Below are 15793 nucleotides of genomic sequence, written 5' to 3'. Positions count from 1 at the left end.
ACAACGATGGACATGGGGCACTGCAGACTGGCAGTAGGTCATTTTCAATGATGAGTCCCACTTCTGACTTGGAGTCAATGACTACCAGGTCCGTGTTTGTAGATGCAGTGGAGAGTGCCACAAAGAGTGATTTGTGATCTCCCATCTTGTACCCCACGAGCCAGAGGTGATGGTGTGGTGATTGATCTCCTATGGTGCTCATTACCATTGGTGTCCCCAAGGAGTTCCGTGACAGCTGCAAAGCACATGGAGGAGGTCTTGCAACCGGTGGCCCTGCTGTTCATAAATGCCAAGGCCCATGCACTATTTCAACAGGACAGTGCTTGTCCTTATACCACTGCCACCTCCTAAAGAAGCCTTGCAGCTATGGTTTCTGTGCTATCATCAGCTGTGTCACCCAATCTCTTGATCGAGAATGTGTGGCATGGTATGGAAAATGTTGCCAGTGCTCCACTTCCACCTGCGGGAACTGCACACTCAGTTGCAAGTGGCAGGGGTGGGGTATCAGAGGACTACATCTGAGGCCTGCTCAACACGATGCTGTGATGCCTGGCCGCTTTTATTTACAATCATGAGGGGCCCACTGCCATGCTAGCATGTACATTTTGTGACCGTGTAGTGCAAAAAATATTGGTCCTTCAAAGTTGAAAATGTAATCAGTCCGTACATGTGGTACTATCTACGTGCCTGCCAACAGTGATCACTATCTGACATGTCCTTATGGGTGGAGCTCTTTTTATGATTATCAGTGTATAATCATAATCCGGATCTGTTATGCTTTCAATTGTTTTCTTCTGTCATAACATGCTTCAGAATTTATTTACACCTGAGTCTAGTGTAAATGAATAATAGGTTTTGCATACAGCCGATTTATTTCTGTTGCTTCTCTACAATTATCAGCCATCTTCAATCAGCTTTTGATGCAATGGCTATGATTAACCAAGGCAAATCCAAGATCAAGAGAGAAGCAAGTTGTGGGAAAGGATTAAAAAAAAGACAACAAACAGCTGACATCCAAGAACACTGATAATTCACACTTGAGAAGGAATCTCAACAATGTTCAAATTGAAGAAAAGAAGGGGGGGGGGCAGAAAATGACAAAATGAGGAAAAAGAGAAACTGAAAAATTAAAATACATGAAATGACAACAAGCCAACAGCCTTGCCGCATTGGTAACACCAGTTCCCATCAGATCAGTGAAGTTAAGCACTGTCGGGCTGGGCAAGCACTTGGATGGGTGACCATTCGGTCTGCCGAGCACTGTTGGCAAGTGGGGTGCACTCAGCCCTTGTGAGACAAACTGAGGAGCTGCTTGATTGGGAGGTATTGGCTCCAGTTTCAGAAACTGACATATGGCAGGGAGAGTGGTGTGCTGACCACATGCCCCTCCATATCCACATCCAGTGACACCCATGGGCTGAGGATGATACTCGCCGTATAGACGAGGATAGGGAGGAGGCATGAGCCAGGAGGTAGAGGGATAGCAAGGTATGGGTGAGAGAAGCAGCTAGTGCTGCCTGGGATGCATGCAGGGGCTTGGTGAGGTCAGGATAAGGCTGTTAGGTGCAGTGTTTGGAGACTGTGCTGGGGTGGAGTGTGAGAAGGAGGAGGGGGAACTGAAGAGCTGAGAAGTAGAGAAGGGGAAACCACTTGTAGATTTGTTGGCAGGGAAACAACATTTGTAGTACTGGCAGCAGAGTAAAGAAGGGGATAGGTAGATGTGAGGAAGGGTATAGCAAATATTTAGGCCAGGGGAGCTCTGAAAAAAAGGACATGTTGTAGGGAGAGTTTGCATCTGTGCAATTCAGAAAATCTGGAGTTGGTAGGAAGAAACCAGATGCCACAGTCTGTAAAGTGGCCATCAAGTGAAACACATCATATTGGGTGGCATATCCAGGAACTGGGTTGTCCAGCTGCGTGTTGGCCACCATTTGGTGGTGGCCATTTGTGCGGACAGACAACTTCCTAGTTGTTCTGCCCATCTAGAAAGTGGCACAGTGGCAGCAACTAAGCTGCTAGATCTCACATCTGCTTTCACAGGTGGCCCAGCCTTTGATGAGGTAGGAGATGCCTGTGACAGAATTGGAGTACGTAGAGTGGGAGGGTGTGTGGACAGCCCTCACATCTAGGTCCTTTGCAGTATTATGGCTTGTGAGGCACCCACCTCCATGGGTGAGACTGCTTACCCAAGCCTGTGCAGTGGCATTCGAACCAGAGGTAAACTGGTTCGAATCTCGGTGGTGAATGAAATTTTCACTGCCAGTAATTAGCTGGCAAGGGGAGACAGGTAGTACCATAAAGTTTCTGCCACCAGTCTCTGTGCCAGTGTCCTGAATTCAATTCAAAACTTCTTCATGTTTGGAAGGTTGTATGAACTACAAGAGGCAGGGTTCATTTCTGGGACTAGGTTGTCCTTGATTAGAGAGATTAGTGGCCTGGTGGAGCCTTTGGATAGGACTGAAACTTCTGTGGGTACGAGGAATTTGGTAGAAAAGTTAACAACAGTGTTCCAGAATTGTTTCGGCTCTGAATTTAGTGGAGTTTTGGTAGCATGCTTTGGGGGTGTGGCAAGTTGAAAAGGTTAGGCCGGCATTGTCCGAGGGCTATGAGGGGGTAACGAGGAGGCACACTGAATAAGCTAGGAGTTAGATAGTGGTGCCCCAAGGTGCATATAAGATGTCTACAGGTTGTATAAGTTATGGCAATGGTGGCTGGAATGCTCTTGAAGTTGCTGGAGAGCAAAGGATTCAATTTGAGAGATGTGATGTCTATAGTAGGGATTGCATAGTAGCAGTATCTTGCAAAGGGAGCAAAGGTGGTTCTGGGATGATAATATCTTCTTGATCCGGACTTAGGGCCAAGACACCCTGTCCTTATTCCTTCATAACCTCAATACCTTCTCCTCGACTCGCTTCACCTTGTCATCCTCAATTCTGTGTTCCATCTTCCTGGACATTGACCTCCTCCTCTTCTCTGATATTTCTATCCACACCTCTGTCCACATTAAACCCACCAACCACCAAAAATACCTGCATTTTGATAGCTGCCCTTCCGTCCACACCAAAAAATCTCAAATCCCTCCCATACAGTGTTGCCACCCAGCGACAGTGTATCTGCAGTGAAAAGAACTCCCTTGCCCAGTATGCTGGTGGTCACACAAGGGCTTCACAGACAAGCGCTATCCCCCGCAGACCTAGTCTGCAAACAGATTTCCTATACTATATTGCCTCGCACTCTCATTTGTCCCACAACGTCCGTGAACCAGCCACAAAGGAATGTCTCTCTCATCATATAGTACCACACCGGACTGGAACAACTGAACCACATCCTTTGTCAGGACTTTGATTATCTATCATCATGCCTTGTCAAAGATCCTTCCCACCCATCCCAAAGTGGTGTTCTTATCTTCCATCAAACCTACACAGAATCCTAGTCCATGCCTACACAACTCCCAGTCCCTGCTCCTCTCCTCAGGTGTCATCCCTGTGAAAGGCCCAGGTGCGAGATCAACTCAATTGACTCACCCAGCACTTCCTACTGCAGTCCTGTCACAAGCTTAACTGCTGTGTCAGAACGGGGTCACCTGTGAAAGCAGCCATGTTACATACCAGCTCTGCTACAATCATTGCACAGCTTTTCGTATTGGTATGACTACCAACCAGTTGTCCACCAGGATAAATGGCCACCACCAAACTGTGGCCAAGAGCAAAGTGAACCACCATGTGGCACAACATGCATCTGAGCATAACATGCTTGATTTTAATGGCTGCTTTACAACCAGAGCCATCTAGATCGTTCCCTCCATCACCAGCTTTTCTGGACTGCACAGATGGGAGTTACTCTTACAACACACTCTCCACTCGTGAAATTATTCTGGCTTTAACCTTCAATAACCTGCTGTCCCCACTGTCTCCACCCAACAGTTTCCAATCCCCTGTCCTATTACCTCCTCCTATTTCATGTCTCCTCAGCCTCATTGTGCACCACTCGATGTCAACACACCCATCAGTCTTTTGTCCTCTCTGCTCCTGTCCTCCACCCCTCTCCCCCTCCTTTCCCACCTCCCTGCCCTACAGCCTCCCAACACTGCATCTGTTGGCCAACTTGTCCTGCTACCTTCTAATCCGTGCATGCTCTGCCAGAGAGGGCTCTTCTTTCCCCCAACCCATACCCTACTATTCCTTCACTTTCCCTGCCCCACTCCAGAGTGTTGCTCTTGTTCAATCCGACAGTACAGGTGCTTGTTGAAAAGCCTTACGTGTACACGAGTGCAGGAAAGATGCCTCTCCTTCTGCAACCTCCGATTTTTTTTTATTTAGTTGTAATATGTTACTGCTGATTACTATGAATAGTGACCTTTACTCAGTTGTTACAGACACTTACTGTACGTGCATTATGAGTGTCCAGTGCCTCAGGTTTTGGAGTGACTTTTCCTTTGCTCTGTCATAGTGTTACATTGTTCATTATTTCCATTTCTACTGACAAAGGACATACAAAGAAAATTTTAACCTATGAAAATAAAATAGTTTTTTAAAATGTATATGTGTGTTATATCTACTCTAGTTGGCTTATTTTAATGGTTTGTAAGGCAGATCTACATAGATACTCCGCAAGCCACCGTACGACACGTGACGGAGAGTACCCTGCACCACTACTAGTCATTTCCTTTCCTGTCCCAAGCACAAATGGGGCAAGGGGAAAATGACTGTCTATATGCCTCCATATGAGCCCTAAATTTTCATATCTTATCTTGTGGTCCTTACACCCAGTGTACGTTGGCAGCAGTAGAATAGGTCAACACTCAGCTTCAAATGCAGCTTCTCTAAATTTTCTCAATAGTGTTTACCTCCAGGGATTCCCATTTGAGTTCCTGAAGCATATCCGTAACACTTACATGTTGTTCAAACCTACCAGTAACAAATCTAGCAGCTCACCTTGGAATTGCTTCAATGTCTTCCTACAATACAACCTGATACAGTTCCCAAACACTCGAGCAGAACTCAAGAATAGGTCACACCAGCATCCTGTATATGGTTTCCTTTACAAGTGAACACTCTTTCCTAAAATTCTCCCAATAAAGCAAAGTTGACCATTCACCTTCCCTACAACAGTTCTCACATGCTTGTTCCATCTCCTATCGCTTTGCAATGTTACGCCCAGATATTTAAACGACTTGATGGTGTCGAGCAGGACTCTAATAATACTGTATCCGATCATTACCCTACTCATCCACATTAACTTACATTTTTCCATATTCTGGGCTAGCTGCCATTCATCATACCAACTGGAAATATTGTGTCAGTCATCTTGTATCTTACTACAGTCACTCAACTTCGATGACTGCAGCTCGTGGTCTAGTGGCTACCATTGCTGCCTCTGGATCACGGGGTCCTGGGATTGATTCCCATCCAGGTTGGAGATTTTCTCTGCCCGGGGTCTGGGTGTTTGTGTTGTCCTCAGCATTTCATCATCATCATTTGTGACAGTGGTTAGATTGTACTGTGTAAAAATTGGACTGTGTAAAAAATTTGGACTGTGTAAAAAATTTGGACTTTGTACAGGCACTGATGACCACGCAGTTGAGCAATCCACAAACCAAACATCATCATCTGTCAACTTCGATGCCTTACCATACACGATGTCATCATCAGCAAACAATCGCAGATTTCTGCCCACCCTGTCTGCCAAATCATTTATGTATGTAGAGAACAACAGTCGTCCTATCACACTTCCCTGGGGCACTCCTGACAATGCACTTGTATCTGATGAACCCTCACCGTCAAGGACAACATACCGGGTTCTGTTATTTATATAGCTGTGAACTTTATGAATTTATTTAATATGCTCGTACATATGTTAACAGCCTGCACTGGGGCACCATGTCAAATGCTTTCCAGAAATATGCAATCTGCCTGTTGCCCTTCATCCATAGTTCACAATATATATCATGTGGGAGAAGGGCAAGCTGTGTTTCGCACAAGCAATGCTTTCTAAAACCATGCTGTTTTGTGGACATAAGCTTCTCAGTCTCAAGAAAGGTTATTATATTCAAACTGAGAATAAGTTCAAGGATTCTGCAGCAAGTTAAGGATATTGATCTATAATTTTGCAGGTCCATTTTTTTTTACACTTCTTATATACTGTATTCACATGCACTTTCTCCATTCACTTGTGACTTTGTGCTGGGTGAGAGATCCACGATAAATGCAAGCTAGGTAAGGGGCCAATGCTGTAGAGTATTCTTTGTAAAATCAAACTGGGATTCCATCCATACCTGGTGATTTATTTATCTTCAAATCTTTCAGTTGTTTCTCTATGCGATTGATGCTTATTTACTGTGTTGTCCATATGGGGTCTGTCTGATGGTCAAATGACAATATGTTTGTACGATTTTCCTGTGTGAGCAATTTCTTAAATGTGAAACTTAAAGCTTTGGCTTTCGTTTTGCTGTCTGCAACTGCCACACCAGACTGGTCAACAAGGTACTGAGTGGAAGCCTTAGATCTGCTTAGTGATTTTACATAAGACCAGAATTTCCTCGGATTCTCTGCCAGATCTTTTGTCAAGGCATGACAGTGTTGTATGCATTGCACATAGGTGTTTCCACAGGCACAAGAATCTCTACTAACCTTCACTTTTCATCATTTATGCGTTCCCTTTTGAACTGAGAGTACAACAGTCTCTGCTTTCTCAGTAAATTTTGTTGTTAAACCATGGTGGTTCTTTTCCACCCTTTATCCACTTACTTGGCACATAACTCCTCAGACCACGATTTACAGTCTGCTTAAACTTTGCCCTAATTCCCTACATCTATTGTACTGGAACTAAGTGATGCCAGTTAACTATCTAAGTGAGATGCTAATAACTGCTAGTCTACTCTATCTAGCAGAAAATTTATCCTAGTCTTCTTGACTGATTTATTAACTTTTGCAGTCATAGTTGCTACAATGACATCATGATTGCTAATCCCCGTTTCTATACTGACATTATCGATAATGTCTGGCTTGTTTGTTGCTGCAAGCTCTAAGATATTTCCATAGCATGTGGGCTGCTAAGCTACTTGCTCAAGACAATTTTCAGAAAACATGTTCAAAAGTATTTTGGATGACATCGGGTGGCCGGTAAAAATATCCAACAGTTAACTTGGTTTCACTGTTATATGCAGCCAAATAACTTCAATGTCACACTCTACTTTGACCTTGCTAGAGACACTATTTTTGTCAATTGCAATGAAAACTCCCACTCCTATGGCCTCTAATCCGCCTTTCCAATAAACGTTCCCAACTTGCTAAATATCTCATAGCTTTCCACTTTTGGTTTCAGCCAGGTCTCGGTCCCAAGAATAATTTGGGAACTTTATTACGAATACTTCAACGGTTCACTGATAATATTATGGCAGTCAATGTGTCATTATTCTGAATGCCATTTGACTTTCCTTGCTACATATTGCCTGGCGAGTGTTCATCAGAGCAAAACCCTCATGTGCACTCCACAAGTACTCTGGTACTGGAGTGGCTGCTTTCTTTGTGTAGTGCACCCCTAACTTATAAAGAGGAATCCTACAAATCCCCATACTTTAATGCAGGTCTAGAAGTGTGCAGCGAAGACCATCACAGAGTCGACAAAGCCTTTGGTTGAGACCCTCCTCTCGGCTCCAAAGCAAAGGCCCCGTATCGTAAGTATTGTCACTGATTTCATGAAGTGGGAACCAGTCTGAATAGGAAATTTTCTTTTTTGCTAAAAGTAAAGCTGTTCTTGACCCAAAAGTTTGTTCGAAATCTACACTGCGGCGCTAGGTGTAGTCATTTTGAATGTGGTATACCCTTTCCTTTCTCTGATCTGAGTCACACAGTGAGCTGTTGGGGTTTTTTAGTTCAGTGTAAAATCTCATCCATAGTATAAACTGATCATTCTACATATATGAGGCCATAATGAATGTATTGCTAATTATATTTCCCGGCAGATCAAGTGGAGATTGAATCTTGGACTTTTCAATTTATAGTCTGAGACTAACCCCTAAAGCTAAATTGTTTTTAAATGTGCATTGGTTCATTGTAATTAACTCAGTATTGTGGCCTGTCAGTACTGCCAAACTACTGACAGATATCATTGGACTAATAGTGATAATCTATATCTGTACTATTTATATAAAGACAAATCATCTGTAATTGTTACCAAAAATTTACTTTAAATTTTTACATGATACTCTGATGAACATTCAGATGGACATAGGCAGCATATTTTAATAAATATAATGTAGAAATGTATAGGAAATATATACAGGAAAAACGTTGCTACCAAAAGTGTCAAAAAGTGCTTGACTGGTTTACGTCAAATTTTTACATGAGACTCTAAAAAATATTCGGATGGACATAGCCTTTATATTTTTTAATGAACTTAACATATAAATATACACAGAAATGGGAAACATTGTTAGCAAAAATTCAAAATTGTGGACAGGTTTACTTCAAATTTTTACGTAATACACTAGTAAATATTCAAGCGGACATAGCCTATATATTTTGTTAGATGACAGTGTACACATTTTCTGTTAAAACTGACTGTTAGAAAGAAAATGCTGTACTGTGAAAATGTGAAGTTTCGTTTTCTTTCTTGCAGTCAGTTTCAGCTAGATAGGAAGACGTGTGTAAACCTTTAGACAAATAGTTTCTTTCACATGTATATATTCTTTCTCCTTACATTTAATTTCATTCAAAAATTGTATACACAGCAAAGTGTCATGTTGTTTCTTTCTTTGCTGTCAGTTTTCAGGAAACGTGTATTTACAACTTATCAGGTTATGATTATAATTTTACTATGGAATCAGAATCATCCAATATTTTGTAATGCTACCCATTAAATGTGTGTGAAGTACTGACATTGAAACTATTGCCCTCACAGATCTTGCAGCTGGGAGAGGTCTCTCTCATGCCCTTTATATCAATGGTCCCATTCAGTTTACCCATTCATTTTAAGTCTGTTCAGTTTTCATAAAGCTTTCATTTGCAATAATAAGAAACAAGGCACAAGGACAGAGGAAATGGTAAGAGGACAGAGAGGTGAGGGAGGACATTGACAGAGAGGACGGAGGGAATGGATGCAGAGAGGGGAAGAGGAGAGAATGGACAGAGAGGGGGGAACAGGTGATGCACAGAGAGAGGGAGGGGGAGGGGGAGGGGGAGGAAATGATGGACAGTGAAAGGGGGGGAGGTGGGCAGAAAATAGAGGAAGCAATTTAGAATGCACATCTGGCTCTCATACATATTCAGCAGTTGTGAAGCATTGCTGGGTTCGTTAGTTACTATACACAATGTTTATAAATTAGTTATGCAAAAGCAATCTTTAATTATGGGAAGGGTAAATAAGTTACAAAAATGTTTGATACTGTACTGAATGCATTATATCTTCAAGTTTTACTCCCACTTAAAGCTATTAGTTCTTGATGTTTCCACTAGGTGGCATGTGCGAATGAGTTATTCTAGCAGCTGTCATGGCGTCATGTAAAGGTGCATAGTGTGTGCAGTGTTATTTATGGTTTCATGAATCCAAAACTGCTGCTACACTTCAGAGGTAATTCAGGGCTAAATACCACAAGTTACCACCTCAAAGACAAGCTTTCATTGATTGATACAATCATTTCACCGAAACTGGTTGTGTATCACATAGGCCGCCAGGTCAGGGTCGGCCAGCAGTCTGTGACACAGCAAATGAACATGTTCAGCAGTCTTACAAAAAGTAGTCACATGGAACATTTGTAAATAAAACTTGAAGGTATACTGCATTTAGTCTCATATCAAACATTTCTGTAGGTTATTTATCTTTTTCACAATTAAGGTTACTTTTGTTTAACTAATTTGTAAACAGCCTGTATACAGTAGAAATGTAATATACTTCACTTATTGTTGTTTTACTGGTGATTAACCAGGATAGATCTAAATTATTTTCTAATATTACCTGATAACATGCTTTTTTCTCATAGGTTTATGGCAAAAATATTTGAGCGGCAGTGTGAAATGAACTTGCAGTTCAATAGAGAGAAAGAGAGAATGCTGGCACTCACAAGTGAAGGTGGAGACAAGTCAAATGCTGAAACAGTCCGTAACTTTGAGAGTATGAGAAAGAGAAAGTGTAAAACATTTGAAGTTACTCCTCAATCCAAGAGACAAAAGAAATCCCGTGTTAAGCAGGAGCCCGTAAAGGATACTGATAGAAACGTACAAATTTCAGTTGCCAAAAAAAATGAAGTGCCTGTACCTAATTTTGGAATATCTTCATCTCTGGAATCTCCTGTTCAGGCACCATCTTCATTTTCAAAAGAAAGTTCAGATATGGCATCCTCTGACACACCACAAACAACACAGGAGATTTCATGCCATTCTGTAAATAGCAATTCGTCTGTAAACTGTACAGAACAGAACACATCCTTACAATTACAGCTATCATTATTGCCAACTTCTCAAGAAGCAACTGTTTCTTCTGAGAAGCTTGATAATACAGAAGAAACACAGAACTTGACTTCAGGATGTACATTACCACTTACCTCCACTTCAAGTCCTGCACCAGGAAGTCCACTGTGCACAGGACAAACATTCCCATCTGAAAGTTCAGTCTCATTCCTGTCTTCAGAACTAACACCAAGTAAGGAAGATAATCCAGTAGTGACCAGGAAAACAGTATCTGACAATGGCATTGTCACTGAGATCACAGAGTCCACTGCAGTCAGACATTTACCAAGGTATGTACAGTAAGGAAATACTTCATCAGTATGACACAAAATGTACGAGGGTTGAATGAAAAGTAATGCCTCCACCTTCGTTAATTGGACTTGGATGTAACTATTTTAATAATTCAAATGCAGAAATAATCCTTAGAATGTGATCTTTAATTACCAATATTCACTTGATCTTTAATTACCAATATTCACTTTTCCACACAATCACCAGCCAGTTGGATACATTTCTGACAATGATGAACAAGGTTTCTGAAGCCATCACGGAAGAAATTGACATTCTGTTCCCGCAGCCACAGTCTCACAGTTCTGTCATAATGGTTTACCCACATTCATCTCCTGTCACATTTGAATGAAGAAAGGCCTCACCTTCATTCTTGTAATGTGAGAGGAGTTCCTGGGAAATTTCAAGTCTGTGTGCTTTCATTTCAGGAGTCAACATTCGGGGTACCTTTCATGCGCAGATCTTCCGATATCCAAGCAAAGCAATAATGTGACCCCACACATTCTTGTGAAATGCCAGTTGTGATCGCAGTTTCTCTCTGAGTGATACGATGATCGTCCTGAATCAATCTGTCAACATTTTTCTTGTGAAACTCTGTGGTTGCTGTCACAGGACGTCCAACTCCACAAGACATCCAACTTTTTGTTTGTCATGTAGGTCAAATGGTCCCGCCTCAACATCTTTAAACTTACTCGCCCAATGACGCACAGTACTCACATCAACACAATCAACATAAACTGCTTTCATTCTCTGATGAATCTCCTTTGGGGTGACACCTTCTATGTTTATAGGGGAATTCAATGAGTGCACGTTGCTTAAATTGCATTGACTGACTGTCTGTGTAGGGTTCCATACTTTACACTGTAACAACACAACCGTTCAATGCTAAGGCTTCCTACCAACTTGAGCTGTAGAGAAGAGGCTATGAAACAAGTCAGTACCTGCCACATACCAATGCTGCCAACTGTTGAAGAGTTACGAAGGTGGATGCATTACTTTTCAGTCAACCCTCGTAAGAAAGTGCTGATCCACTATTCTTTCTGTCCATGTTTTGTCAAGAATGAATTTGTCCACCTTTTGTCTCTGCTGTTCCATACTGATCTTTTGTATTTTGAACATTAATGTTTTTTGCTGTTGTGCCTCTGACAGCATTTTTGTTTTTCTATGTTTATAGGGGATTTGATGAAAATCTAGAAGATCTAAAGAGTTATTTTGCTCACCAAGTGAAGGATACTACATGTGTAACATACCGTCTGCTGAAACGGGCTAATTTGATAATTGAAAGTATTAAATCCCAGAAAGTCATTGAAGATTTGACAAAATTGATGAAGGTAAAATGTTTTCTCCATCAGATGCTTGTACAATAATTAATCAAGATACACATACTACATTTGGAATTTGATAAATTACAGTTGATCAGTGAAGAAGAAGACCGAGAAGGCTATAATGTGAGAATTGATAAGAAATCACTGATGCGACTGCTCTCCAAATTAAGCAACGATGGCTTTCTAAAAGTAATAAAAGTTGTTCTTAAAGGTGGAGACAAAGAGAAGGTCTTGCATTTTGTATGTGAACCAAGTGTTACAGTAGGTAAGTTATGAAACTTTGCTTACTACAAGCAGTGTACCCCATATCTTAATTATGCAAATGGCAGATGATGCTTAATTGAGTGTTCTGTGATGAGAAACCAATGGTCAGAAATAAATATTTCAGGAAGATTTATGTCTTGAATGAGGAACGTGTTTGTAAACTGCTTATATTTAATCACAGCCAACTGTCTTCTGCATGAACATAGGTGTTGCTGCCTCAGAACCAATAAACAGTTGTTTATGATGTATCCATAGTGTAATTAAGCACTGTGTATAGATCATGATAGGGTGTTGAAGATGGAGCAATACTTGTTACAAGAACATACAGACATGTATTTACTGTATAACACAGCAGGATGTAGTGCCCAGGAAGCAAGCAAATGTGCAAAGGAATGTTTTGCAACATGTATCATCCTAATTGTAAGAATTAAATGATTAATGGAAAATCTCATATAAAGATGTGAAACAAATACTAACAAAGAGATAGAGGGGCTGGCCAGTACTTACCTCAGCTCAGTACAGCCGATAGATACACATAAAACGGAACCGAAAATTTACATTCCTAGCTTTCGGAACAAATGTTCCTTCATCAGGGAGGAGAGAGGGGAAAGAAAGGGAAGAAGGGAAAAAGGGAAAAAGGGAAAGGAGATTCAGTTACTCACAACCCAGGCTATGAAGCAACAGGGAAAGGAAAATAGGGAGGGTAGCAAGGATGGAGGCATGGTTGTCAGAGGAAAGCCAAAGATATTCTACTGTAAGTACTGTGCCAGCTTCAAACCAAAGAGGATGCATACAGAAGTAAAGAGGTATATAGTGTAAAGATAAACACAACTATGTAGGATGAAAAGATGCGTGAATGGCTAAAGAGGAAAGGGAAAGAGGAGAAGACTGAAGAGTAAATGGGAGTGAGGTTGTTTAACATAGGTTCAGTCCAGGGGGATGGCGGGATGAAAGGATGTGTTGGAGTGCAAGTTCCCATCTCCGCAGTTCAGAGGGACTGGTGTTGGGTGGGAGAAGCCAAATGGCACATACGGTGTAGCAGGTTCCTAGGTCCCTAGAATTATGCTCGAGGGCATGCTCCGCTACTGGGTATTGGGCATCTCCTAGGCGGACAGTTCGTCTGTGTCCATTCATGCGCTCAGCCAGTTTAGTTGTTGTCATGCCGATGTAAAAGGCTGTGCAGTGCAGGCATGTCAGTTGATAAATGACATGTGTAGTTTCACACGTGTCAACTGACCTACGTTAAACAACCTCACTCCCATTTACTCTTCAGTCTTCTCCTCTTTCCCTTTCCTCTTTAGCCATTCACGCATCTTTTCATCCTACATAGTTGTGTTTATCTTTACACTATATACCTCTTTACTTCTGTATGCATCCTCTTTGGTTTGAAGCTGGCACAGTACTTACAGTAGAATATCTTTGGCTTTCCTCTGACAACCATGCCTCCATCCTTGCTACCCTCCCTATTTTCCTTTCCCTGTTGCTTCATAGCCTGGGTTGTGAGTAACTGAATCTCCTTTCCCTTTTTCCCTTTTTCCCTTTTTCCCTTCTTCCCTTTCTTTCCCCTCTCTCCTCCCTGATGAAGGAACATTTGTTCCGAAAGCTAGGAATGTAAATTTTCGGTTTTGTTTTATGTGTATCTATCGGCTGTACTGAGCTGAGGTAAGTACTGGCCAGCCCCTCTATCTCTTTGTTAATAATTGTAAGAATTTATCTGTGTGACTGAAACTTGTGAGCCACTGGGTATTCCAACCACAGAAAGCTTCGGAAGCTTCTTGGCATTGTTGTTTGCACCATTTTTTTTATTATTTTGAGCTTTTCCTCATTACAGAGGCTTATCTCCAACATAATAATTTACTTGGAAATTACAATACAAACAATAAACGTTCTTAAACTATACTCTCAAAATATTTTTCCAGGTGTTTCGATCTTGCGTGTCCTCTTCCTCTGCGCCCATTCTCCTCATTGTGTGCTGTACATTTTGGATCCAGGTGGTCACAGGTTGTCCTCTTCTTCTTCTCCCCTCCGGTTCCCACTCCAGTATCAATTTTGGTATTCTGGCTTCCTCCATTCGTCGTACATGCCCGTACCACTGTAATTTCTTCCTATCCATTACGTCATATATTCTTTCTTTTATTTCCATTCTCCTTATTACTTCGGTGTTCCTTATCTTTTCTTTCCTGGAGATTCTTGCCGATCTTCTCCAAAAGTCCATCTCTAGAGCTTGTAATTTTTTAATGTGCTTCATGTTAATTGTCCAAGTCTCCGTTCCATACAGAACCACACTCTCTAATATGGATTTGTATATTAATTTTTTAGTTCTGCTCATTACATTCCTGCTTCATAAGACTGAGTTAAGCATCCCAATGACCCTCCGTCCGCTACTAATTCTTTTATTGATTTCTGACTCTGATTTTCCCTCGATTTCTAAAATGGATCCCAAATAACAGAAAGTGTTTATCTTTTTGATTTTCTTTCCTTCAATGTATAGCTCATCTGAATTATTAGTCAAGTATTCTGTTTTTTGGTAATTAATCTTCAAACACCAAGTTTTGTATGCTACTGCTAGTTGATTGCACATATAGTTAGCATCCTCCCCATCTTGTGCTACGACTACTTGATCATCAGCAAATAATAAATGATGTAGGTAAACTCCATCTCTTATTTCTAATCCCATACTATTACATTTACGAGACCATGTTCTAAGGCTAATATCTATATAGATTTTAAATAATGATGGTGACATGGAACAGCCCTGTAAAAGGCCTTTGCTTGTTCTAAATTTCTGTGAAAGTTTATTACCAACTTGCACCATACAACTTGGAAAGATGGTGTTAGATTGTGTAGGAGAAGATTCGTTAATAAGCCACTTGTCGTGCAAGTTACAGGGCTAATGAATTTTGAACACAGAAATTCTATTCTCTGGGGATTATGTTGTAAAGCCTATGTTGAGACTGGCAGTCATCACTTTGAGTAATTACTGTGACCTTGTGCTGTTTATGTCAATAAAAATGAAATATTCTTGTTTGATCATTAACTCCTTATCTTGGAAGTGCTTAGTTTATGAACCTCTTGACATTTGGAAATTTAACCCTTAAGCTGTTGTGCACCCTATATGCTTATTAGTGATAAATTATTAACCACATTAACCACATCAGTACACTGGGCTTGTGTTTGGGAGGACTGGGATTCAAATCTCAGTGCTGGTTTAGGTTTCTTGTGATTTTTCTAAGTTAAGGTGAATTCTAGGATAGTTCCTTTGGAAAGCACAAGACCAACTGATTTCCCCTCATTTTTATATCCAACCCTGTGCTTCAATGATCTCATCATCAGGGGACATTAAACCCTGAGCTTTCTATAGCATTAACCATACCAGATTTCACTTCTGCACAGACCTGTGGATAAGACAAGTAAACGGCAGGTAGCATTATGCCATTACAAAAATAAAGGTAATAGGGAAAAGGAAACAAT

At 41.2% G+C, this 15793-nt stretch overlaps 1 protein-coding gene across 1 annotated transcript in view; it reads left to right on the top strand.

The window, feature by feature from the left end:
- The window catches only part of LOC126161840 (general transcription factor 3C polypeptide 1), a 359490-nt gene that overhangs the window by 109345 nt on the left and 234352 nt on the right, over positions 1–15793 (top strand). The window contains exons 9-11 of the mRNA XM_049917946.1: positions 9980–10735; positions 11908–12064; positions 12146–12323. Of these exons, the coding sequence (XP_049773903.1) occupies positions 9980–10735; positions 11908–12064; positions 12146–12323 (1091 nt within the window). The remainder of the gene's footprint in view (positions 1–9979; positions 10736–11907; positions 12065–12145; positions 12324–15793) is intronic.

The sequence above is a fragment of the Schistocerca cancellata genome, chromosome 2, assembly GCF_023864275.1.
Source record: "Schistocerca cancellata isolate TAMUIC-IGC-003103 chromosome 2, iqSchCanc2.1, whole genome shotgun sequence".
NCBI lineage: Eukaryota > Metazoa > Arthropoda > Insecta > Orthoptera > Acrididae > Schistocerca > Schistocerca cancellata.
This window is presented reverse-complemented; position numbering and strand designations above follow the sequence as displayed.